At 45.0% G+C, this 26769-nt stretch overlaps 1 protein-coding gene across 3 annotated transcripts in view; it reads right to left on the bottom strand.

Moving 5' to 3' along the window:
* The window catches only part of GALNT17 (polypeptide N-acetylgalactosaminyltransferase 17), a 612851-nt gene that overhangs the window by 135819 nt on the left and 450263 nt on the right, over positions 1-26769 (bottom strand). For all 3 annotated transcript variants that reach the window (XM_015133353.3, NM_001265889.1, XM_077994642.1), the window contains 1 exon segment: positions 13940-14057. In XM_015133353.3, coding sequence (XP_014988839.1) covers positions 13940-14057 — 118 coding nt within the window.

The raw sequence follows: 26769 nt of genomic DNA, 5'->3' as shown, positions 1-26769 counted from the left end.
ATGAAAAGACATGATGTTTAAAAATGGACAAAAGGAGATACACAAATTAACTATAAGCTCAAAAAAGGTGCTCATCCTCCTTCAAGGAAGTGTAAATTAAAACCATACTGAAGTACCCCTTCAAAGGGTAAAGAGGAGGCCAGGTGTGGTGGCTCATACCTGCTATTGCAGCACTTTTGGAGGCTGAGGAAGGCAGATCACTTGAGGCCAAAAGTTCGAGACCGGCCTGGCCAACATGGTGAAATCCCATGTCTACTAAAAATAGAAAAATTAGCCTTGGTGTGGTGGTGTGCGCCTATAGTCTCAGCTACTCAGAAGGCTGAGGCAGGAGAATCGCTTGAACCCAGGAGGCAGAGGTTGCAGTGAGCCAAGATCACGCCACGGCACTCTAGCCTGGGGAACAGAGTGACTTTGTTTCAAAAAGGAAAAAAGAAAAAAAAGCAGGTAGAGAGGAGAAAGGAGGAAGACAGCTTCATTAATGGGTACAAACATACAGTCTGATAAAAGAAACAAGACCTAGTGTTTGATAGGTCAGTAGGGTGACTATTGTACACCATTATCTTTTATATATTTCAAAATAGCTAGAAGAGAATGAATGTTTTTAGAATAAAGTCAAATATTTGTGATGGTAAATATCCCAATTACACTGACTTGATTTTTACAAATTATATGAACATATTGAATTATCACATGTACCCCCAAAATATGTACATCTATTATGTATCAATAAAAATAAATAAATAAAAGTATCCTTTCGGTGTGCCATGCAATTAAAAAAAAAAAACCCTGCTAGGTTTGTTAAAATAAATTCTGACAATACCAAATACTGCCATAGAGGTGGAACAGTGGAAAATGGCACATTTTGGATACCTGATTGACAGTTTCTTTAAAAGTTGAACACAGATCCTCTAGATATTCCAGCTATTCAAATCCTAGGTATTTACCCAAGCGAAATCTAAACATATGTTCATAAAAGACTTGTATACGAACGCTCGTACCAGTGCCAAATTGGAAACAATCCTACTATTCCTCAGTAGGACAATGAATAAAAAAATTGTCATATATTGACTCAAAGAAATATTTCTCAGTAAACAACGAAGACTGAGTTGCTGATAGATACACACAACAGCAACCTGGAAAATCTCACAAACATTCCTTTAGTTGAAAGAAGTCAGATATAATAGAGACTATAAGGTGTGATTCCATTTATGTGACGTTCTGGAACAGACAAAACTAATCTATGGTGATAAAAATCAGGGCCAGGTGTGGTGGCTCACACCTGTAATCCCAGCACTTTGGGAGGTTGAGGAGGGTGGATCACCTGAGGTCAGGAGTTCACGACTAGCCTGGCCAACATGGTGAAACTCCACCTATACTAAAATACAAAAATTAGCCGGGTGTGGTGGCAGGCGCCTGTAGTCCCAGCTAATTGGGAGGGTGAGGCAGGACAATTGCTTGAACCTGGGATGCAGAGGTTGCAATGAGCCAAGATCGTGCCACTGCACTCCAGCCTGGGTGAGTGAGACTCCGTCTCAAAAAAAGAAAAAAAAAAATCAGAAAATGCTTGCTGGGGTGGGGATGAGGAAAGAACCGATAGGAAAAAGGGACTCTCTCAAGCAACAGAAATGTCCAATGTCAGGTTTTCAGAGGTGATTATAGGGGTGTATATTCATCAGACTGTGAAATTCATCAGACTGAAGACTGGCAATCTGTACATTGGATTGTATTAAATTATGCTTTAATAAAAGTAAATATGGAGTGGGCAAAAAATGAATAATGACAATGGCTTTAGACACATAAAATATTTATTTAAAAAAAAGCCTTGAGTCCATATTATTGAGGAAAAAAAAAGAAAACCTCATTGGTCATCTTAGGAGGTTGCTATGACACCAACTCATTATTCTAAAGATGTTTAAATAAAATGAAGAAATCAAGCATTTATCCTGCTTTTCTGGTTTGAACTGTATTTCAGAATATACAAATAGTTGAAGAGGAAAAGTTATTTTTAATAGAAGAATTACAGCTTATAAATGCAGAATGAGTGTAGAATCTAAAAATCACCATTCTATAGGCCCTAATGAACTAATGGGTGTAGGCAGTGATAATTGGTAGTTGCTAAAACCATTAATTAGGTGAAAGATTGATGGGGAGCTTTATAATGAATCAATTAGGCTGACAACACCTGAACCTGCTGTTGAATCCTAACAGTGAGATACAGTGAGATAACCAGACCCCATGTATCTCCCGATGTCATGCACTAGGAAATTCATAGCAGAGCCTGAAGTGTTCCTGCCAAAAAGAAAGAAAGGAAAAAATAAAGGAAGAAGTAATCAACCTTGTAGATCTAATTACAGCTTAGAAAAAAATAAAAAGAAGATTAAAGGAACAAGTTAAAGACATCAAGAAAAATCAGTCTGCTAAATCTAGATTGTGTGAAATTGTACAGGACAAATGACTTGGTTTCTTTGACAAATGAATGACATGAAATTAACAAAGGTGAGAAGAAATGTTGCAGATTGAAAGATACTTTAGAGACAGACCAGCCAAATGCAATGTGTAGACCTTGTTGGGATTCTTATTTGAGTAAGTCGACTATCAAAACAAATTTTTTTGAGAAAAAATAACCGAGTTTTGAGAAATATTTTGGAGAAAACATGGACTGGGTAATGGATTTTCCAAAGTATAATTTTATGTCGAGACTATGTTTTTAAAGAGTCTTCATGTGTTGGCAATGCACTCTAAAGTATTTATAGATGGAATGAGACGATGTCTGGGGATTTGCTTTTAAAAAGTCAATGAGCAGTAACTGAAAAAAACAGCAAAATGTTAATATTTGTTAAAGCTGAATGATCAGTACATTTGGATTCATTATACTGTGCTATCTTTGTGTACGTTTCAAGTTTTCCATCAAAAATGCTGAATTAAAATAAAAGAAATTAGCATAACACGTAATGACTGAATTCTTCATTTTCCAGTTTGTTTTGAAGGGAAAAAAAACAGTGAGACAAAATAATCTAAACCTCTCATCCACTCAGGGGAGAATTTCCAGCCTGTATAAAATTTAGAATTACAGAATTTAAAAAACTCTAAGAAGGAGGCCGTTTTTTGTTTGTTTGTTTGTTTGTTTTGAAATGGAGTCTTGCTTTGTCTCCCAGAGTGCGGAGGCGCAATCTCGGCTCACTGCAACCTTTGCCTCCCAGGTTCAAGCAATTGTCCTGCCTCAGCCTCCCGAGCAGCTGAGACTACAGGCACGTGCCACCACGCCTGGCTAATTTTTTGTATTTTTTTTTTTTTTTTTTTTTTTAGTAGTGACGGGGTTTCACCGTGTTAGCCAGGATGGTCTCCACCTCCTGACCTCGTGATCCACCCGCCTAGGCCTCCCAAAGTGCTGGGATTACAGGCGTGAGCGACCGTGCCTGGCCAGGAGGAACTTTTATTCTACAACTGACTTCACGGTCCTGGACATCGTTTGGAAGGTCTCTTGAGGAAGGGTTGTTTGGTGTGGTGTGTTGTGAGTGTGTGCATGTGTGTTCATGCACGTGCATGTTATAGCCTTCTACATAGATTAGCCTGTTACTCTTAAGAGGACGGCAATACATTTTAATAGAGATAGCAAAATGGCCCTGCTATCTAATGCCAGAGAATCTGTTTAATTTTTCCCCTTTTTCCATGTCCAATAAAACTTCGTTCTGTACTGAGGCTGAGTAAGTTGTGTAACAGTGAAAGCTGGAAGAAAAAGGTGCCACTGCAGAGACAACCTTACAGGTAAGCAGCTCATCAGCTGCAGCTCTAGGGAGGGGCAATGGGAGCCTCACTATCTCTTCCTGGCAGGTGACATAGAGGCAAACAGGTGGCTGGGTGCGGTGGCTCACACCTGTAATCCCAGCACTTTGGGAGGCCGAGGCGGGCAGATCATGAGGTCAGGAAATTGAGACCATCCTGGCTAACATGGTGAAACCCCGTGAAAGATGTGAAAGTTGTAAACATTTTGAAAAACTAAGTTTCTTTTCCCCAGAATTATTTTAGGAGGGGGGAAAAAAAGATGATAGGCTTCAATTTTTTAAAATCCTACTTTCCTAATTTATTTTATTTTATTTTTTATTTCCATAGGTTATTGGGGAACCGGGGGGTGTTTGGTTACCTGAGTAAGGTCTTTAGTGGTGATTTGTGAGATTTTGGTGCACCCGTCACCCAAGCACTATACATGGCACCCTATTTGTAGTCTTTTTTCCCTCACCCCCTTCCCACCCTTTCCCCTCGGGGGGAAAGCCATTGTGTTATTCTTACTCCTTTGCATCCTCATAGCTTAGCTCTCACTTATGAGCAAGAACACACGATGTTTGGTTTTCCATTCCTGAGTTACTTCACTTAGAATAATAGTCTCCAATCTCATTCATGTTGCTGCAAATGCCATTAATTCATTCCTTTCTATGGCTAAGTAGTATTCCATTGAATATATACACTACAGATTCTTTTTTTTTTTTTGAGACAGAGTCTTGCTCTATCACCAGACTGGAGTGCAGTGGCACGATCTTGGCTCACTGCAACCTCCGCCTCCTGGGTTCAAGAGAGTCCCCTTCCTCAGCCTCCCGAGTAGCTGGGTCTACAGGCGCACGTCACCATGTACAGCTATTTCTTTTTTTATTTTTATTTTTGTATTTTTAGTAGAGACAGTGTTTCACCATGTTGGCCAGGATGGTATTGATCTCCTGACCTCGTGATCTGCCTGCCTTGGCCTCCCAAAGTGCTGGGATTACAGGTATGAGGCACCGCGCCTGGCCATCACAGATTCTCTATCCACTCTTTGATTGATGGGCATTTGGGTTGGTTCCACATTTTTGCAATTACGAACTGTGCTGCTACAAACGTGTGTGCAAGTATCTTTTTTGTATAATGACTTATTTTCCTCTGGGTAGATAACAGTAGTGGGATTGCTGGATCAAATGGTAGTTCTACTTTTAGTTCTTTAAGGAATCTCCACCCTGTTTTTCATAGTGATTGTTGTAGTTTACATTCCCACCAGGTATAACACATATGGCCACTACCTGCTGTAACTTACACGCTCAAACCATAGCAGGAATCCCTATGTCCTTGCTCCCCTAAGTCAGCCCGCACCCTAAGCACTGTGACCTTGCAAACTCCAGGGCAGAATGGAGAACAGCCAACACTTGTTCTGGTACCCCTCTGCCAAATCCCACTCTTGGCCAGAGTCTCTTCCCAGTCCTGTGTTCCCTTGACATCTCACTGTCAGGTTAGAGAGAACTGCTACTCCTCAAACTCAACATTTCTAAAACGGAACTTACTCATGTCCCCACTGACAAACCTACCCTACCAGAGTCGTCTATTTAGGGGACTGGTCAGTTGGTGGGAAACCTGGGAGGCACCCTTAATAATCCCTTCTCATTCGCTCCTCTCATTCAGTGGACCACCACTGATATAATTTGCCTCTGTCTCCCCACCCAAATCCCATCTTGAATTGTAATCCAAATTGTAATCCGCACGCAATGAAGGAGGGACCTGGTAAGAGGTTATTGGATCATGGGGGCAGTTTCCCCCAGGCTGTTCTCATGATAGTGAGTGAATTCTCATGAGATCCGACACTTTAAATGTGGCCGGGCGCAGTGGCTCACGGCTGTAATCCTAGCGCTTTGGGAGGCCAAGGCGGGTGGATCACATGAGGCCAGGAGTTCAAGACCAGCCTGGCCATCATGGTGAAACCCCATCTCTACTAAAAATACAAAAATTAGCCGAGCATGGTAGTGCACGTCTGTAATCCCAGTCACTTGGGAGGCTGAGGCATGAGAATCACTTGAGCCCAGGAGACGGAGGTGAGCTGAGACTATAGTGAGCTGAGACTGAGCCACTGCACTCCAGCCTGGGCGACAGGGCAAGAGACTATGTCTCAATCAAAACAAAACAAAACAAAACAAAACAAAAAAGTGTTTAGCACTTCCTCCCTTGCTTGGTCTCTCTCTTGCCACCATCTAAAACATGCCTTGATTCCCCTTCCCCTTCTACCATGATTGTAAGTTTCCTGAGGCCTCCCCGGCTATGTGGAACTGTGATTCAATAAACTCTCTTTTGTTTATAAATTACCCAGTCTCAGGTATGTCTTTAAAGCCGTGTAAGAACAGACTAATACAACCACGCTCTGTCTATCACACCTCCTAAAAGGCACCGGTGCATCCAAGTCTATCTCAGGCTTAGTGCTCCCTCCTTGGCTTAATCCCCACACATGCAAATGCCTCCGGGCTGGCCTGGGGTGTCTCAGAAACATGAGATTTATCACATAATCTTTCCACCTTCTCCCAAACCTCCTCCAACAGTGCTCCTTAGAGAACAGCACCACTGTTCCCCACCTGTTCAGCTTGGACTCCCACTTCTCTTCTTCCCCTGCATATACTCAATCTCCAGGTCTTGTCTCTTCTACTTCCTGAATTTGTCCATTCCTCTCCCACTGTCACAACCATATAGGTCAAGCCCCTCCTCACCAGCTTTTCCTGAGTGTATGCAGCTTTATCATCCATTTTCCACATGGCTGTCATAGCTATCTTTTTAGTAAAAAGAAAAGTCTAATCCTCTTCTTTTAAATCCCCTCAAGGGTGGTAAGTAATGGGTACTTGAGACTATCTATGTCCTATCTATCTATCTATCTATCTATCTATCTATCTATCTATCTATTTATCTATCTATTATCTATCTTTCATCCATCTATCATCTATCAATTTATCATCTATTTATATATCATCTGTCTAATCTATCATCTATATCTATCTTTATTCATCTATCATCTACATCTATCATCCATTTATCTAATCTGTCATCTATATAATCTATCAAACTATCATCTATTTATCTGTCTATATAATCAGTCTGTCATCTCTATGTATATCTAGCTATTCATCAATCATCTATCTAATCAATCACCTCTATGTATCTAATCTATATCTCATCTATCTATATCATCTATCCATCTATCTGCTATCTCTATTATCAATCTAATCTATCACCTATCAATCTTTCCATACCTATCTATATGTTTAATCTAATCTATCATCATTCTATCCCTCTATCATTATATCTATCTTTCTATCCATCTATCATCTCTATCATCTATATCTCTATTATCTACTATATCATTAATCTAGCATCTATCTCTGTCATCCATCTATCCATCCATCCATCCATCCATCCATCTCTCTCTCTCTCTAATCTATCTATGTATCTATCATCTCTCTCTCTCTCCCCCCATTCCTACCTACCTACCTACCTACCTATTTATCTACCTAACCTACCTATCTAAAATGTCCACAGTGATCCTTAAGGAAAAGCCAACTTTCTGCTTATCAATCCTCAAAATCTGGGCCCCACCTTGATTGTTGTCGCTGAATCTAAGACATTTTCCTCCCCCTTTCTCTGCTCCAGCCATCCTGAATTCCCAAGGTTCTCAGGACACATTTATCTCTCAGAATTCCAAATCTTTGCAGATGTTTTTCTCTCTGTCTAGAATATTCTTCCTTGCACACCTCCTTCTTTGCTTATCTACATTAAACTCATTTTAAAATTCTTAAATAGCATTTCTGTAGGGAGGTTCCTTCCAACTCCCTAGACTAGGCTATATTCCCTTACTATATTTTCCCATAGCATTGCTCTATCTTGTCTTTTCACACTCATCACAGTGCTATTTGTTTAATGAACAGCATTTCTGTCTGACTATAAATTTCATGGAGATAGAGACTCCATGTATTGACTGTGGTAGCCCCAGTGGAAATGCCTGCTGGGCTACAGAAGGCACTCACCAAGTTTCCATTATAATCAGAAGTATTCAGTTGAACTGTTGGCCTCTCCATGAAAGACCAGTTTGTGAAATCTCAAGTCTCACTCTATACTTGGGCAAGACCAGGAACTTTGCTTTGAACTGTATCACAGATAAACTTGGGCTTTTTTTTTTTTTTTTTTTTTTTTTTTGAGGCGGTGTCTTGCTCTGTCGCCCAGGCTGGAGTGCAGTGGCGCGATCTCGGCTCACTGCAAGCTCCGCCTCCCGAGTTCCCGCCATTCTCCTGCCTCAGCCTCCCAAGTAGTTGGGACTACAGGCGCCCGCCACCTCGCCCGGCTAATTTTTTTTGTCTTTTTTGGTAGAGAAGGGATTTCACCGTGTTAGCCAGGATGGTCTCTATCTCCTGACCTCGTGATCCACCCGCCTCGGCCTCCCAAAGTGCTGGCATTACAGGCATGAGCCACCGTGCCCGGTCCCGTATTAATTTTTTAAACTTCAACTTTTGTTTTAGATTCAGAGGATACACGGGCAAGTTTCTCACATGGGTGTAGTGTGTGATGCTGAGCTTTGGGGGAACCACTGATCCCATCACTCAGGCAGTGAACATAGTACCCAATAGGTAGTTTTTCAACCTGTGGCCGCTGTCTCCCCACTCTAGTGGTCTCTGGTGTCTGTTGTTCCCATCTTTATGTCCATGGGTACCCAATGTTTAGTTCCCATGTGTAAGTGAGAACATGTGGTATTTGGTTTTCTGTTATTGCATTAATTCACTTAGGATAATGGCCTTTCACTATCCATGCTGCTGCAAAGGACACGGTTTCAATCTTTTTTATGGTTGCATAGTATTCTGTGGTGTCTGTGTACCACATTTTCTTTATCCAATCCACTGTTGACAGCACCTGGTTGATTCTATGTCTTTGCCATTGCGAGTATCACTGTGATGAACATATGAATGCAGATGTCTTTTTGGTAGAATGGCTATTATTAACAATTCAAGACCGTGAGCCATGGCTCATGCCTGTAGTCCCAGCACTTCAGGAGACCGAGGCGGGCAGATCACTTAAGGTCAGAAGTTCAAGACCAGCCTGGGCAAGACAGGGAAATCCTGTCTCTACTAAAAATACAAAAATTAGCTGGGTCTGGTGTGCGCCTATAGTCCCAGCTACTCGGGAGGCTGAGGCAGGAGAATCACTTGAACCTGGGAGGCAGAGGTTGCAGCGAGCTGAGATCGTGCCACTGCACTCCAGCCTGGGCGACACAGCAAGACTCTGTCTCAAAAAAAAAAAAACAACACACACACACACACACACACACACACACACAAAGTTAAAAAACAACAGATGTTGGCAAGGCTGCAGAAAACAGGAACACTTGTACACTGCTGGTGGGAATGTAAATTACTTCACCACCGTGGAAAACAGTGTAGAGATTTCTCACAAAACTTAGAACTACCATTCAACTCAGCGATCCCATTACTGGATATATACCCAAAATAAGTAAATCATTCTCACAAATGTGATAATAATTCAATGCACCCACACAGGAATTCTGCGTTTTATTCAGTCCATGGGATTCATGATAAAGCCAAGACATCCTTTGGTAGTCTGGGGATCTGAAAGTGTGTCTCCCTTGTCTTCCTTTAGAAAGAACTTCCCAGCAAGATGCAACAGTCTTGGGTGCCATGTTTTTATGTAAGAGAACAGAAGAAGAGAATGCCTTTTCTTCGTAAATGGACTGATATATTGGAGAAAGACTTTACGTCATTTAAAAGTAACCGATCTTTTCTTCTGTCCTTGGAGAATTTTTTTTTCTCTCTTAACATTTAGACGCGTTACTATAATACGCTTTGTTAATAGTTTCTGATTACTATTACTCAGAGCAAGATGAAACCTTCCAATTTCCATCTCATTTATTTTTTCAATTCTGGCTTTTTTAAACGTCCTTTTCTGTATTGATTGTTTTGGTCACAGGCAAGCTGCCTTTCACACAGGCCAGAGCCCTAGAGTCAACTGTTATTTTTGTTCAGGGTAAGACTTTCTATTCTTGTGTTCTTGTGACAGATCTTTACTTACTGAGGATGGAATTAAAAAGTAACAAAAAATTTCAAAGATAGAAAGATCACAGACTGACCCATTTCTTGGATTAAAAAAAATCAAGAAAATAGTGTTCTCGCATTAAAATTTTTCCATTGAATGAAAGTATAGGGTTTTGGGTCATTACTTATAGGTAAGCTTGTATATGTAAATGTATGTATGTACACTACATGAAAATTATATATACGCACGTATATATATATTTACATAAAGCCCTGCTTCTTTATTCAGGTGGTGGGGATGGATTTCTTAAGAACGCATTTCTTATGCAACTCATTTGAGCTCTAAGCAGTACAAAATAGCACAAAATGAAAGGAGAAGTAGTATTGTCTCTGAAGCGCCTTGTGTATATTATTCCATTTGAAAAAGGGAGCTCTGTCATCAGGAACCCTGTAGTCACCTGGCCGAGGCACCTGTACATCAAGTTAAAAAGGTAGTAGATGCTGGTGCCTACAGGGCTCTGGCTGTGTAGGCTGGAGTAAGAAGAAAGGACTCACTCTGGGCCAGTGTGGTCATGGAGGGACACCTGGAGAAGGGATTAGAAAGAGGTGGATTCTCCCTTAGGCTCCTTTCTACTAAAAGGCCATGCATGTGCCAGGAAGTTGGCTAAACCTAGAGGTAGACCAGTAGCTCTCCAACAAGGGCACGTAACTGTTACCTGGTGGGGTGGGAGGGCTTGGTAAACACAGGGAGCTGGACTCCCTGCCACTCTGGAGTTTCTGGTTCAGTAGGTCTGGGATGGGGCCCAAGAATTTTCACTTCTAACAAGTTCCCAGGTGAGGTGAATGCTGATTGGAAACATGAGAACCAGAGAATTCTGTGTAGACTCGGAACCCAGGCCTTTGCCTTTCTGCAACCAACAGCACCCAATCCCACTTTAAGAACTGGCAGAAAACCAAGGCTTATGTCAAGATCAGCTTGCAGCCTGCAGGATGATGTGGTTTATGGAAAGTTAAGAGGCAAAATTATTCCCCCATCTCCAGCTGCTGGAGATGCCTGGAAGTACTGTAAGAGGCAGGTAATTACACTCTAGGGGGACATCTATGACCCTGAGGCAACTGACACTTTAATAAAGACCCACCCTGAGCGGCAGGGGAGCTGAATTGTCATGCAGGAGACAAAGCCAGGGAGAAATTGCCTGGGGGCAGACTGGGCTCTGCAGGGACCCTTCATTCCAGCCCATCAACAAGGAGTGAGGAATCCCCAAACTGCTTTCCACAACGGCTGAAAGAACTTAAAACAGAATTACCATTTGACCCAGTAATCTCATTTACTACTGGTTATAGAACCAAAAGAATACAAATCATTCTACCATAAAGACACATGCACACGTATGTTCATTGCAGCACTATTCACAATAGTGAAGACATGGAATCAACTTAAATGCCCATCAATGGCAGACTGGGTAAAGAGAGTGTTGTACATGTACGCAATGGAATACTGCACAGCTGTAAGAAGGAGGAGATCGTGGATGGAGCTGGAGGCGATTATCCTAATCGAATTAATGCAGAAACATCCAACCAAATACCGTGTGTTTTCACGTATAAGTGGGAGCTGAACATTGAGCACAGATCGTCACAAAGAAAGGAACCATAGACACTGGGGCCTTCTTGAGGGCAGAAGTTGGGAGGAAGGTGAGGATCAAACAACTACCTATCAGGTACTATGCTTATTACCTGGGTAATAATCTGTGCACCAATCTGCGCTCATTGAGGTGTCAATTACCAATACAGGTAATACACAATTCACCTATATAATAAACCTGCACATGAACCCCTCAACCTAAAACCAAAGTTAAAAGAAGAAAAATAAAAAATAAAATAGACCAGGCGTAGTGGCTCAAGCTTGTAATTCAAGCACTTTGGGAGGCCGAGGGGGGTGGATCACAAGGTCAGGAGATCGAGACCATCCTGGCTACCACGGTGAAACCCCGTCTCTACTAAAAATACAAAAACAAAATTAGTCAGGTGTAGTGGCGGGCGCCTGTAGTCCCAGCTGCTCGGGAGGCTAAGGCAGGAGACTGGCGTGAACCCAGGAGGTGGAGCTTGCAGTGAGCCGAGATTGCACCACTACACTCCAGCCTGGGCGACAAAGCGAGACTCCTTCTCAAAAAATTAATTAATTAATTAATTAATTAAATTAAATAAAGGCCAGGCATGGGGGCTCATGCCTGTAATCCCAGCATTTTGGGAGGTCGAGGCAGGAAGATCACCTGAGGTCAGGAGTTCAAGACCAGTCTGGCCAACATGGTGAAATCCCATCTCTACTAAAAATATAAAAAATAGCCAGGTGCAGTGGCACGTGCCTGTAATCCCAGCTATTTGGGAGGCTGAGGCAGGAGAATCACTTGAATCTGGGAGAAGGAGGCTGCGGTGAGCCGAGATCATGCCACTGCGCTCCAGCCTGGGCAACAAAGCTAGACTTCATCTCAAATAAAATAAAATAAATAAATAAAAAACAAAAAATAGGGAGTGAAAGGAGAATGTATGTGATCCCACAATCTGGTGGTACAGGGGTGTTGGTGGACAGGACTGTGCTGCTGGGGAAGAACCCAGGAGCCCCCTCCTTGCTTCAGGGATCAGAGACAGCCACACAGTCCTGCCTGCTAAGCAGTTCCCACCACTACCACCAAGCCTGCAGAGCCTCACACTCAGACCTTTCCTGCCAGGTCACTGCAAAACAAAATGAATCATTTCTGGAGATCCAATGTACAGCATGGTGGCCACAGTTAATGATACGGTATTGTAGACTTTTAATTTCCTAAGAGGATAGATCTTAAATTAGATCTTCTCACCAGCCCCCACACACAGTGGTAATTAGATGGAGGTAATGGATGTGTCAATTAGCGTGATTTTGGTGCTCGTTTCACAATGTATATGTATACCCAAACCTCACCTCACCTGTACACCTTAAACATGTAGTTTTTGTTTTGTTTTGTTTTGGTTTGGTTTTTGTTGTTGTTGTTGTTTTTGTATGAGACAGAGTCTTGCTCTGTCACCTGGGCTGGAGTGCAATGGCATAATCGTGGCTCACTGAAGCCTTGAACTCCTGGGCTCAAGCGATCCTCTTGCTTCAGCCTCCTGAGTAGCTGGGACTACAGGTTCACACAACCACACCTGGCTAATTTTTTATCTTTTGTAGAGTTGGTGGTTTTGTTATGTCACCCAGGCTGGTTTTGAACTCCTGGGCTCAAGTGTCCCTCCTGACTTGGTTTCCCAAGTCACTGGGATTATACGTGTGAGCTAATTTTTTATTTTTTGTAGAGACAGTGTCTCGCTATTTTGCCCAGCCTGATTTGAACTCCTGGGCTCATGTGATCCTCCTGACTCGGCTTCCCAAGTCACTGGGATTACAGGTGTGAGCCACCAAAATCTGTATATGTCAATAACATCTCAATAAAGCTGTTAAAAATAAATCTGCGGGTGTAAAAACTAAACCACAAATGCCTTTGTTAGAGAGACAGGGTCTCTCTTGCTCTGTTGCCCAGGCTGGAGTGCAGTGGTGCCATCATAGCTCACTGCAGCCTCGAACTCCTGGGCTCAAGCCATCCTCCTACCTCACTCTCCAGAGTAGCTGGGACACAGACATGCACCACCACGCTTGGCTAATTTTTCATTTTTTGTAGAGACAGGGTCTTACTCTGCTGCCCAGGCTTGTCTTGAATGCCTGGCCTTAAGTGATCCTACCACCATGGCCTCCTAAAGCGTTGGGATTACGGGCATAAGCCACTGTGCCTGGCCTAAAAATATTAATTTAAGGAGATCATTTAAGAAACATTTAAGAAGAGAATAAAACTGAATGGGAGTGGGAACCACCCTCTCCAGCTAATGCCCAGAGTGGGTTGCCATGGCATGAAATCTATCAGCCAACATTTAGAGAGGGGAAAGCCTAGGTTTCCCTACCTAAGGAGGGGTGACAACGCAGCTCATGCATCTCCCAGGGACAGAGCGGAGTAAACGAATCTGTCATTCATCAGCTGTAAGAAGCTTTAAATACACCCCACAGATGATCAAGCAGCTCTGCTCACAAACGTGGACACACCAAGAGGAAGGGACACCATGTCACAAACCTTGATTCCTAGTTCAATATTTTCTCCTCCGTACACATCCATGCCAGGATCCAGAAGACCGATTTCACCGAAGAACTTCCTGTTGACCACAAACGAGCAGCCTATCATGGCTGGGGTCCTGCGGGAGGGAGAAAGAAAGAAAGCTCATTGAGGTGTCGGCACCAGAAGCCCTTCCATTGGTACCATCCTAGCATATACTGGGTTCCAGCCTAGCAAATCAAGTCACTTCCCTCAATTCCCACACCTCCTCTCTCTGTAAGGTTTTTTTTTTTTTTTTTTTTTTTTTTTTTTTTTTTTTTTTAAGTCGGAGTTTGCTCTTGTTGCCCAGGCAGGAGTGCAGTGGTACGATCTTGGCTTACGGCAACCTCTGCCTTCCGGGTTCAAGCGACTCTCCTGCCTCAACCTCCTGAGTAGCTGGGATTACAGGCATGTGCCACCATACCCGGCTAATTTTGTATTTTTAGTAGAGATGGGGTTTCTCCATGTTGGTTAGGCTGGTCTCGAACTCCCCACCTCAGGTGATCCGCCTGCCTCAGCCTCCCAGAGTGCTGGGTTTATAGGCTTAGTCACCGAGCCTTAGCTTCAGAAGCATCTAGGGATAATGCGGCTCACTCGTAGATGGTGTAAGGGCTGGTCTCATGTATACATGGCGTCTGCACACATAGGAAGTGGTCCCTGCTGCACTCTGTTGACAGCTGAGTGATAGGATGGGGATCCTTGTGCAGTGCCAAAGAAGCTTGGAGGTGGGAAGCAAGATGCATCACTCCCCACCCCAGGAGAAAGAGAATGAGCAAGCTAGGAGTGCAACGGGAAACTGGAGAGAATGAGATTGCAAACAAGGGCTCCAATCTCCATGTTATGGTGGGAGAAAGTGAACCAGGGTGGCGTCTTTAGAAAAGGGTGAAGACTCAGGGAGGAAACACATCCTAGTCCCTAGAGGTATCCATCAGAAACGGCAAGGAGACCACCCCAGCCCGCAGAGAGGAGGTCTCAGCAGGAGAGACAGAGAGCATCTGTAGAGTAACCATGAAGTCAGGACAAAGGATTCTTTTATTTTCATATAAATTCATCCCCTTGGTTGTTTCTTCCTGGGAAGGCTAAAGGCACAAGTTGACCTATTGAAAATTAGAGACAAGAATCAGGTGAGGCAACCTGTCAGAACAACTATTATTAAAAAGTAAAAAAGGCCGGGCGCAGTGGCTCACGCCTGTAATCCCAGCAGTTTGGGAGGCCGAGACAGGTGGATCACGAGGTCAGGAGATCGAGACCATCCTGGCTAACATGGTGAAACCCCGTCTCTATTAAAAATACAAAAAAATTAGCTGGGTGCGGTGGCGGGTGCCTGTAGTCGCAGCTACTCGGGAGGCTGAGGCAGGAGAATGGCGTGAACCTGGGAAGTGGAGCTTGCAGTGAGCCAAGATTGTGCCACTGTACTCCAGCCTGGACGACAAAGTGAGACTCTGTCTCAAAAAAAAAAAAAAAAGAAAAGAATAGAAAAAAGAAAAAAAGGAAAAGTTAAAAAAAAAAAAAAAAAAACAAACAAAACCAAACAAAAACACACCAGATGTTGGTAAGGTTGTGGAGAAAAGGAAACACTTATACACTGTGGCTGGCAGTGTAAAACAGTTTAGCCCCTGTGGAAAGCAGTTTGGAGATTTCTCAAAGAACTGAAAATAGAACTCCCATCCAACCAAGCAATCCCATTAATGGGTATATACCCAAAGGAAAATAAATCCTTCTACCAAAAAGACACCTGTATCCCCATGTTCATTGCAGCAATATTCACAATAGCAAAATCATGAAATCAACCCAGATGCTCATCAGTGGTGGACTGGATGAAGAAAATGTGGTGCATATACACCATGGAATACTATACAGCCAGAAAAAAGGAATAGCATTGTGCCCTTTGCTGCAGCATGGACACAGGTGTTCAACACTAGCATGGAAAAGTTGTTTCCCAGATTTCAGTCCAGGGATCAACTTCATCAGCATCAACCCAGCAACTCCTTAGAAAATGCAGCTTCTGGCTGGGCTAACAAGCAAATTAATGCAGGAACAGAAAATTAAATACCATATGTTCTCACTTGTAAGTGAGAGTGAAACATTGGGTACACACAGGCTTAAAGATGGTAACAATAGACAGGAACTCCAAAAGCAGGTAGGGAGGGAGAGGGGAGAGTTGAAAAACTACGTATTGGGTACTCTGTTCACAATTTAGGTGATGGGATCAACAGACGCCCAAACTTCAGCATCACTCAATACACCCATGTATCAAATCTGCACATGTACCTCTTGTATCCAAAATTCTTTTTTTTTTTTTTTTTTTGAAACGGAGTCTCGCTCTGTCGCCCAGGCTGGAGTGCAGTAGCCGGATCTCAGCTCACTGCAAGCTCCGCCTCCCGGGTTTACCCCGTTCTCCTGCCTCAGCCTCCCGAGTAGCTGGGACTACAGGCGCCCGCCACCTCGCCCGGCTAGTGTTTTGTATTTTTTAGTAGAGACGGGGTTTCACCGTGTTAGCCAGGATGGTCTTGATCTCCTGACCTCGTGATCCGCCCGTCTCGGCCTCCCAAAGTGCTGGGATTACAGGCTTGAGCCACCGCGCTCGGCCGCAAAATTCTTTAAAAATCATGTGAGAGCTGCACGCAGTGGCTCACACCTGTAATCCCAGCACCTTGGGAGGCTGAGGCAGGCGGATCACAGGGTCAGGAGATTGAGACCATCCTGGTCAATATGGTGAAACTCCGTCTCTACTAAAAATACAAGAATTAGCCAGGTGTTGTGGTGCGTGCCTGTAGTCCCAGTTGCTTGGGAGGCTGAGGCAGGAGAATTGCTTGAACCTGGGAGGCGGAAGTTGCAGTGAGCTGAGATCACGCCACTGCACTCCAGCCTGGGCAATAGAGTGAGACTCCGTCTCAAAAATCAGTCAGTCAATCAATCATGTGAGACAATACAACACATGCATATATGTGCAGGGATTGACGGGAATGCTGTATTATTCTACCACGTTCTTTGCAATGTTGTATGATGTATGGGACCATGTGTTGTAAATGAAAAAAACCATACTGATAAACATTAAGTATTGTATTACATTGTGCATTGTAGTATAGTATCAATAGATAATTTATTATATCTTTTTGCCTCTGTTTCCAGACTTTATAGGAACCCTTATATAATACATTCATTGAGTAAATATTTTCTCAGCATCTACCAAATCATGCCCTTTTCTATAGCTGGATGTACTCTAGATCCCAGATGCAGCTGGAGACTACTATCCTAAGCAAATTAACTCAGGAACAGAAAACCAAAGACTGCATGTTCTCACTTGTAATTTGGAGCTAAGCATTGGGTATACATGGAGATAAAGATGTCTACGGCATTTTGCTGGTGCTGTAGAAGGTGGGAAAACAGAAGACAGAAGACATACTTCTGTCATCCAAGCAACTAAGAGTGAATATAATAATAATATAATTATTATTATTGTTATTGCAACTATTTATTGAGAAATTTCCTGTCTCAAGCACAAGGTGCAAAGCACTTTCCACGCATCTCGTGTATGCACAACCACAACCCACTGAAGGAGGCAGAACCATCCCCATTGAACAACTGCGGCACACGGAGATTAGGTGACCTGAGTCACAGAATAGAACTCAGCATCTGCGGCCGGGCGCGGTGGCTCACGCCTGTAATCCCAGCACTTTGGAAGGCCAAGGCGGGCTGATCACAAGGTCAGGAGATCGAGACCATGGTGAAACCCCGTCTCTACTAAAAATAGAAAAAAATTAGCCGGGCGCAGTGGCGGGCGCCTGTAGTCCCAGCTACTAGGGAGGCTGAGGCCGGAGAATGGCGTGAACCCGGGAGGCGGAGCTTGCAGTGAGCCGAGATTGCGCCACTGCACTCCAGCCTGGGTGACAGAGCGAGACTCCGTCTCAAAAAAAAAAAAAAAAAAAAAAAAAAAAAAGAACTCAGCATCTGCCTGGCTTCAAAGCCCTTGGTTTTAGCCCTTTTGCTTAACTGCATGCCTTAGAAAAGGCTCCATGGAGGAACTGGTTAATTCCCCCACTGCCAAAGGCCAGAAACACCGATATGATGCTTCCCTGGGCAAAAGAGACACCTCACGCAGGAGGCCCATTGAAACACCACTGGGGCCGCCAGGAAGCTATTAGGTGGAATTCTTTGGAGCGGAAGTGTGGACTGTAGTCTCAGACCCTCATTGGCCAGTTCTGACTTCTAACTTGACTTTGACCTTTGCATCCCGGTTTCTGATTCCACGGAAAGCCACTAGGTACCCACGTGGTGAGGCAGCAGTGGATGAGCCTCTTCATTCACCTTCAGTGGTGGCACCAGCATGAAATGTGTAGAGTTGAACGCTGGTGCTGCCGCTGAAGACTATAATTGCATAAGTCAATGGAGCACTCTAGATCCCAGTTAAATCTCTACAGGGGACTGGCGCGGTGGCTCACGCCTATAACCCCAGGACTTTGGGAGGCCGAAGTGGGTGAATCACAAGGTCAGGAGTTCGAGACCAGCCTGACCAACATGGTGAAACCCTGTCTTTACTAAAGATACAAAAATTAGTTGGGCGTGGTGGTGTGCACCTGTGATCCCAGCTACTCAGGAGGCTGAGACAGGAGAATCGCTTGAACCTGGGAGGCGGAGGTTGCAGTAAGCCAAGATGGTGCCACTGCACTCCAGCCTGGGCGACAGAGCGAGACTCCATCTCAAAAAAGCAAACAAACAAAAATTTCTACAGGGTATTGTTGTGTGGATTAAACAAGAGAAAACGTGCAATGGGCCCAGTGCACAGAGCAGGAGCTCAACAAGTACTGTGCCTTCACCTTCTCAGTGGGAGGTGCCCTTCTGTGTTTTCACAGAAATCTCAAGCCAATCACACGTATGCAAACAGGACCTTGCTTCTGCTAGTGTAGCAGGACCACCCTGGACTATGCCAGGGAAAAGCATGGCTTCTAATGTCCACCATTTCCTCCCAGCTCTTAGCCCCTTTTAGAGAAGCAGCCTGACCTTTAGTCTGGAAAAGCATTGAATGAATCCATTCCCTGGCCTCAGCGAACCGAACCCGAAAATGAGCACTGATCCCAAGCCAGGTCAAATTATGTTTCCTCTGAAGCTTGGAATTAGGTTTCTCCTGAAGGGGTGGCTTTGGAAATGAAGACAGCTCTGGGAGCTAGAACTCAATAGGCTCATACACCTTCAGGGCTCAGGCCGCCATTGTGAGCAGTTCCTGAGGGGCTCCATGCACATGGGTGATTGAGCAGAAGGAGGAGGCAGATGGACAATGGAGACTACATGGGCATGAGGGTGACTGGCTACCCGGGAACCCTGGCTTTCCATCTGCTGAGAGCCCTGGCTCTGCTCTCTGACCCTAAGTTACAGGAGGGTCCTTTGTGTCTTTGCAATTGGTCCTTCTCCACATAAACAGTGTTAGATAAGTTTCTATTCTTTGCACCCAAATGGTGATGATGACCTACGCTAACCCCTCCTACTTACGATCCAGAGCAGGAGAAAAAAAAAAAAAAAAAGTTTATCTCGCAGCCAGAAGAGGAAGGCTACAGGCAAGATTCCTTCTGGAAGAGCTGGAGTCAGTCTACCCAAGACACAGGTACCTGGGTATGCTGGCATCGCACAGAAGCAGGGGACAGGGAGATGTCCTTGGTGTTAGCTCCATTTCCTAGATAGCATTTGTGAGCACATCAAGAAATTCTGATAAGTTATAAAAAAAACTCCCCAAAAGCCTATGCTTAGAGTCTGAAAACATCCAGCATTGACAAGAGTATGTAGTGAAGACCTTATAAAGATTCTGCTTTCTAACCTCTCAGAGGCAAACAGGGCAGTTAAAACCACAGAAAGCGCTCAGGCCACAAACTCTCCCAAAGCAGTGGCTTTGGGCATTGCCCTGTGTGCGGCAAAGTTGTTTTCCAGAGTTCAGTCTAGGGGCCGACTGTACCAGCATCAACCCAGTAACTCCTTAGAAAATGCAGCTTCTGGCCAGGTGCAGTGGCTTGTGCCTGTAATCTCAGCACTGTGGGAGGTCAAGGTGGGCAGATCACCTGAGGTCAGGACATGGGAAAACCCCCATCTCTACAAAAACAACAAACAAACAAACAAAACACACACACACACACACACACACACACACACACACACACACACACACACACATATTAACCAGGCCTAGTGGCATGCACCTGTAATCCTAGCTACTCAGGAGACTGAAGCAGGAGAATCGTTTGAACCCAGGAGGCGGAGGTTGCAGTGAGCCGAGATCGCACCACTGCACTCCAGCCTGGGGGAAACAGCGAGACTCTGTTTCAAAAAAAAAAAAAAAGAAAAGAAAAGAGCCAAAAAAATGCAGCTTCTTGGGTCTGGTCCAGAACCATGGACTGGGTCCAGAGACGGAACTCAGAGATTTGTGTTTGCACCTGTGGGACTGTGCTGTGCCTATGGAGCCTTCTACCCCACTGGATGTTATCTCTCTGACAGCAGAAATATCTCCCTGACAGCAGAAAAGTTATGCCTGTCATTTTTCATGGTATTCCAGCAGCTAGAGCACTCACCAAATACTGCTGAGTGAATGAATGTGCAGAACAGATCTGGGGGAGGACTCCCGGTAGGGAAGAGCGCCATGATGCTTCAGGAACCAACTGGATATCAGGGGAGTGTGCTCTAACTAGGAGTGGGAGGGAGGGATGAAATATGGAGGAGGGAGAGCAGGATGAAGTGCTAGAGACAGGAAAGAGAGGAGAGGAGAGAAGGGGAGAGGAAAGGAGAGAGGAAAGAGGGGAGGAGACAGAGGGATCAGAAGCTCATCACATCACCTTCACTGAGGAGGGGAGTAGATAGTCTTCCTCCTCTTCCAGATCCCTCTCAGTTACCCTTTGGGTAACATCTGATTTTTTTTTTCTTGAGATGGAGTCTCGCCCTGTTGCTTAGACTAAGGTGCAGTGACGCCATCTCAGCTCACTGCAACCTCCACCTCCTGGGTTCAAGCAATTCTCCTGCCTCAGCCTCCCAAGTAGCTGGGATTAAAGGCGCCCACCACCATGCCTGGCTAATTTTTGTATTTTTAGTAGAGACAGGGTTGCACCATGTTGGCCAGGCTGGTCTTGAACTCCTGACCTCAAGTGATCCACCTGCTTCAACCTCTCAAAGTGCTGGGATTACAGGCGTGAGCCAACGCACCCAGCCCAGCCTGATATTTTAATGTAACTGGGTTTTATCTGGATGGTATCTGTGGCTGTGGGTAGTAAGGAGAGAAGGCTTCACAGCATGACTTGCCCGAAGTCCCCTCTCTGGTGGAAACGGCTCTGCTCAGCACATGTGACAGGGTTCTCTATCAGCGTCCTGGGGTTTCTCACAACAAAGTGGCGAGGTCTCCATTTGGTATGTCTTCGTTCAAACCAGGACAGGGCAGGTCAGTAGCCCAGAGGTGCCCAGGAGGCCGTGGGAAACCAGACCTCCACCTGTGTCCCAGGCGGGCCCTATCGGAACCCACAGATGCAGGGGCAGGAGGTAAGCCCAGTGTGGCAGGGATGTGGAATGAATGTGTGACGATGGTCGCTGTTGGTGTCACAGGAAAATTGTCCTAACTGGCCGGGTGCGGTGGCTCACGCCTGTAATTCCAGCACTTTGGGAGGCTGAGGTAGGCAGATCACTTGAAGTCAGGACTTCGAGGCCAGCCTGGCCGACATGGTGAAACCCCATCTCTACTGAAAATACAAAAATGAGCCAGGCGTGGTGGCAGGCACCTGTAATCCCAGCGACTTGGGAGGCTGAGGCAGGAAAATCACTTGAACCTGGGAGGAGGAGGTTGCAGTGAGCAGAGATCACGCCAATATGCTCCAGCCTGGGTGACAGAGTGAGACTCCATCTCAAAAAAAAAGAAAAGAGGCCGGGCGCGGTGGCTCAAGCCTGTAATCCCAGCACTTTGGGAGGCCGAGACGGGCGGATCACAAGGTCAGGAGATCGAGACCATCCTGGCTAACACGGTGAAACCCCGTCTCTACTAAAAATACAAAAAAAAAAAAAAAAACTAGCCGGGCGAGGTGGCGGGCGCCTGTAGTCCCAGCTACTCCGGAGGCTGAGGCAGGAGAATGGCGTGAACCCGGGAGGCGGAGCTTGCAGTGAGCTGAGACCCGGCCACTGCACTCCAGCCTGGGCGAAAGAGCGAGACTCCGTCTCAAAAAAAAAAAAAAAAAAAAAAAAAAAAAAAAAAGAAAAGAAAAGAAAAGAGAAGAAAAAAAAAAAAGAAAATTGCCCATCACGATCAAAATCTGCTTACAGAGCCTGCCAGAGGCTGGAATGGAGAGGCTGGGACTGGCCCCAGCAGGTGACCCTCCCTGGAAGCAGAAGCAGAAAGTCGCTGTTCTGCAAACACCAAGCCTTCCCTATAGTGCTGGGAGATGGCAAGACCCCTGCCAGGTGGCTAATTCTAACTGGTGATCACTGTGGAGGACATTAAATAATGAAAGGACATATCACCCTGGTAGGGTGGCTCATGCCCGTAATCCTAATACTTTGGAAGGCTGAGACAGGAGGATCGCTTAAGTTCAGGAGTTTGAGACCACCTCAGGCAACAAAGCAAAAATTACAAAAATCCCTGTCTACAAAATAAAAAATTAGCCAGGTATGGTGGCTCACACCTGTAATCTCAGCACTTTAAGAGGCCGAGGTGGGAGGCTTGCTTGAGCTTAGGAGTTTGCGGCCAGCCTGGGCAACACAGGGAGACCCTGTCTCTACGAAAAATAAAAAATGAGTCAGATGTGGTGGCATGCATCTATAGTCCTAGCTACTTGGGAGCCTAAGTTGGGAGGATGTCTTGAACCTGGGAGGTTGAGGTTGCAATGAGCTATTATCGCACCACTGTACTCCAGCCTGGGTGATGGAGTGAGACCCTGTCTCAAAAATTTTAAAAAGAAAAAAAAGAAAAAGTAGGCAAAGGATATGAACAGACATTTCTCAAAAGAAGACATGCATACAGCCAACAGACACATGAAAAAATGCTCGTCATCACTGGCCATCAGAGAAATGCAAATCAAAACCACAATGAGATACCATCTCACACCAGTCAGAATGGCGATCATTAAAAAGTCAGGAAACAACAGGTGCTGGAGAGAATGTGGAGAAACAGGAACACTTTTACACTGTTGGTGGGATTGTAAACTAGTTTAACCATTATGGAAAACAGTATGGCGATTCCTCAAGATCTAGAACTAGAAGTACCATATGACCCAGCCATCCCATTACTGGGTATATACCCAAAGGATTATAAATCATGCTGCTATAAAGACACATGCACACATATGTTCATTGCGACACTATTCACAATAGCAAAGACTTGGAATCAACCCAAATGTCCATCAGTGACAGACTGGATTAAGAAAATGTGGCACATATACACCATGGAATACTATGCAGCCATCAAAAAGGATGAGTTTGTGTCCTTTGTAGGGACATGGATGCAGCTGGAAACCATCATTCTCAGCAAACTATCGCAAGAACAGAAAGCCAAACACCGCCTGTTCTCACTCTAAGTGGGAATTGAACAATGAGATCACTTGGACTCAGGAAGGGGAACATCACACACCGGGGCCTATTATGGGGAGGGGGAGGGGGAGGGGGAGGGATTGCACTGGGAGTTATACCTGATGTAAATGATGAGTTGATGGGTGCTGACGAGTTGATGGGTGCAGCACACCAACATGGCACAGGTATACATATGTAACAAACCTGCATGTTGTGTACATGTACCCTAGAACTTAAAGTATAATAATAAAAAAAAAAAAAGAAAGAAAGAAAAAAAAGAAAAGACAGATCTGCCCATAGGCAGGCCAGCTAGTGCTGCTGGTGAGCTCAGTGGGCACCTTCTTTGTATCCTGGAGCTACCTGCCTGGACTGACAAACGAGGGGCTGTCCTTGTCCTCTGACTGGGGAGGGGCAGTCCTCCAACAGAAAGCTACCGCCCATCCCATCTGGCACCTGCCTCATGAGTGGCAGGTTAGCCACTTCATCCTGACAATCAGGAGCAAAGCACGGCCCTCGCTTCCCCTCCAAGGAGTCCCCACCACCAGCCCAGCCGCGGAAGCTGCAGTTGATACCACTTGGGGCCTGATGAGACCTGAGAACATGAGTCTTCAGCCTCATCCTTCAAACTCAAAGGCGATTATGACCATGAGTGCAAACACTTCAATTCAAAATCTTTCAAAAATGATAATCATATTAAGGGATCTGCCAAAGCCTAATAGCTCCATTACAGAAGAGAAGAACAGAAATTAAAAATAATCACTTATTGTTGCTGTTACAGAAATATATGCAACACACACAACAGTTTCCACTGAATGACAGAAAAGCAAAGGAATAGACAGTGAGGAGAGGGTGGCGGCCCCAGAGATTGGCACCGAGACATATACAGCTTTCTCGAGCTCATCGTGTTTTCTTTTCATAGGTGACAAAGGGCTTATCTGAATTCTAGATGCTTCCCCTCCTCTACATCCTTCAATGGCTCACTATTCCCTTCTGAATTAAGTACAAGTTCTTCCTTGGCATCTCTGCCTCTCTCAATTCCTTTCCAGCCATCAACCTGATAAATCCTTTGGCCTGGCTACTCTACACCAGGGGTCCTCAACCCCCAGGCACTTGGACCATGGACCAGTACCAGTTCGTGATCTGTTAGGAACCAAGTGGCCCATCAGGAAGTGAGCAGCAGGCAAGTGAGCAAAGCGTCATCTGTACTGACAGATGAGGTTTCCTATCACTCGCGTGACCGCCTGCGCTCCGCCTCCTGTCAGATCAGCAGTGGCATTAGATTCTCATAGTTGTGCAAACCCTACTGTGAACTGTGCATACGAGGGATCTAGGTTGCAAGCTCCTTATGAGAATCTAATGACTGATGATCTATCACTGTCTCCCATCACCCCCAGAAGGGACTGTCTAGTTGCAGGAAAACAAGCTCAGGGCTCCCACTGATTCTACATGATGGTGAGTTGTAGAATTATTTCATTATATATTACAACGTAATAATAATGATTTCTAGTTGAAGCCTTGTGTCCCTGCGTTGTACGTCAATGAGCGAGGCTGTAGGTATGGGAAGAGCAGGCTCCAGTGGTGGAGAGAAAAGAAGGAGCTAGAAACCAGAGACTGTAAGGCAGGTGCAGTGGTGCACACCTGTCATCCTAGCACTTTGGGAGGTCCAGGCTAGAGGACTGCTTGAGTCCAGGAGTTTGAAAACAGACTGGGCGGCACAGTGAGACCATGTGTTTCTACCAAAAATAATTTTTTTAAAAAAATAACCAGGCATGGTGGTGCACACCTGTATTCCCAGCTACTTGGGAGGCTGTGGCTGGAGGATCACTTGAGCCTGGGAGTTGGAGGCTGTAGTGTGCTATGATCACACCACTGCACTCCAGCTTGGGTGACAGAGCGAGACCCCATCTCAAAAAAAAAAAAAGACAAAAAACAAAACAGAAAATCTGCTGATCCATAGCCTGTAAATTAGGGGAGTGTCTATCTCCAGAATGCACTAGAAGGCAGCCCCTTTGGACCAATGTCTTCCACCCACCCCTCATTCCCCTGTTTGGTGACATTCTCCCCCTTGGATGCCTGCTTGTCACCGCATGGCTGGCCATCTCAGTCACCTGTTGGGCACAAGTCCTGGTGTTGTCATGTCTTACCCTTGCTTTTCCCCGACACCTATCACCTCTTGACATTCTCTTAGACCCCAGCCACCTGCTGGTCTCTGTTCTCTGGCAGTCATGTCTCCAAATTCTACCATGATGATGGTCCCTGACCCAGGGATCAGGGCTGACTCTATTGTCTATTTCCTGATTCCCACTGGCCTGCTGGGACTTGCTGCTTTTCTCTGACCTCAGACTCAAACAGCTGCCATTTCCTTTGGTCTTAGCTCTGCTTCAGCTGTTTGCTAAGCACTTCCACATTCCAAAGCCCCGTGTGTAAACCACTCATCCTCACCCCTGGGAGTTGTCCTGGTATGAATGAATGTCTGCAAATCCAACCCTCAAGGTGTAATCAGTACTGAGTATTTTGGTAGTACCACCAACTTCTTTGGCAATCAGTAGGTTGGTTAATGCAAATTCACTAATTTCAGGCTGGGTGCGGTGGCTCATGCCCATAATCCCAGCACTTTGGGAGGCCGAGGTGGGCAGATCACCTGAGGTCAGGAGTTCAAGACCAGCTCGGGCAACGTGGCGAAACCCCATGTCTGCTAAAAATACAAAAATTAGCCGGGCATGGCGGTGCATGCCTGTCGTCCTAGCTACTCAGGAGGCTGAGGCATGAGAATCGCTTGAACCTGGGAGGCGGAGATTGCAGTGAGCCGAGATCATGCCACTGCACTCCAGCCTGGGCAACAGAGTGAGACTCCGTCTCAAAACAAAAACAAAAACTAAAAGAAATTCACTAATTTCAGTGCATTTTGTTATAATATCAGCAATGGTGAATTCTTTTATACCATTTCCTAATACATTAGAATAAATGCTCATGCGAATATTACCCTTTTGTAATTATATCACACATCCAGTCTATACCCACTGGCACAGGCACCATTATTGTAAGCAAACAGGCAGGGTCTCCAGGGATCATAGGAATTTACTCAATTTGAGCAATCAGCCTGTTTTACAGCCTCCTCTCCGGAAGCCTGTTTCTTCCTAAACCCTATATGGTCACCTAGTTGGTTAAAACCAGCTCCTGACAGATTCCCCAGTGATTTATAGATGAACTCAAGTGAACTTTCTCATGACAGTGCTAAACAGAGCTACAGCTCCGCTACCATCACATGCAACCTGGGTGCTGGCATGATG

This window comes from Macaca mulatta, chromosome 3 (genome assembly GCF_049350105.2).
Source record: "Macaca mulatta isolate MMU2019108-1 chromosome 3, T2T-MMU8v2.0, whole genome shotgun sequence".
Lineage (NCBI taxonomy): Eukaryota > Metazoa > Chordata > Mammalia > Primates > Cercopithecidae > Macaca > Macaca mulatta.
The sequence above is the reverse complement of the archived record's forward strand: the minus strand, read 5'-3'. Positions and strand labels throughout refer to the sequence as shown.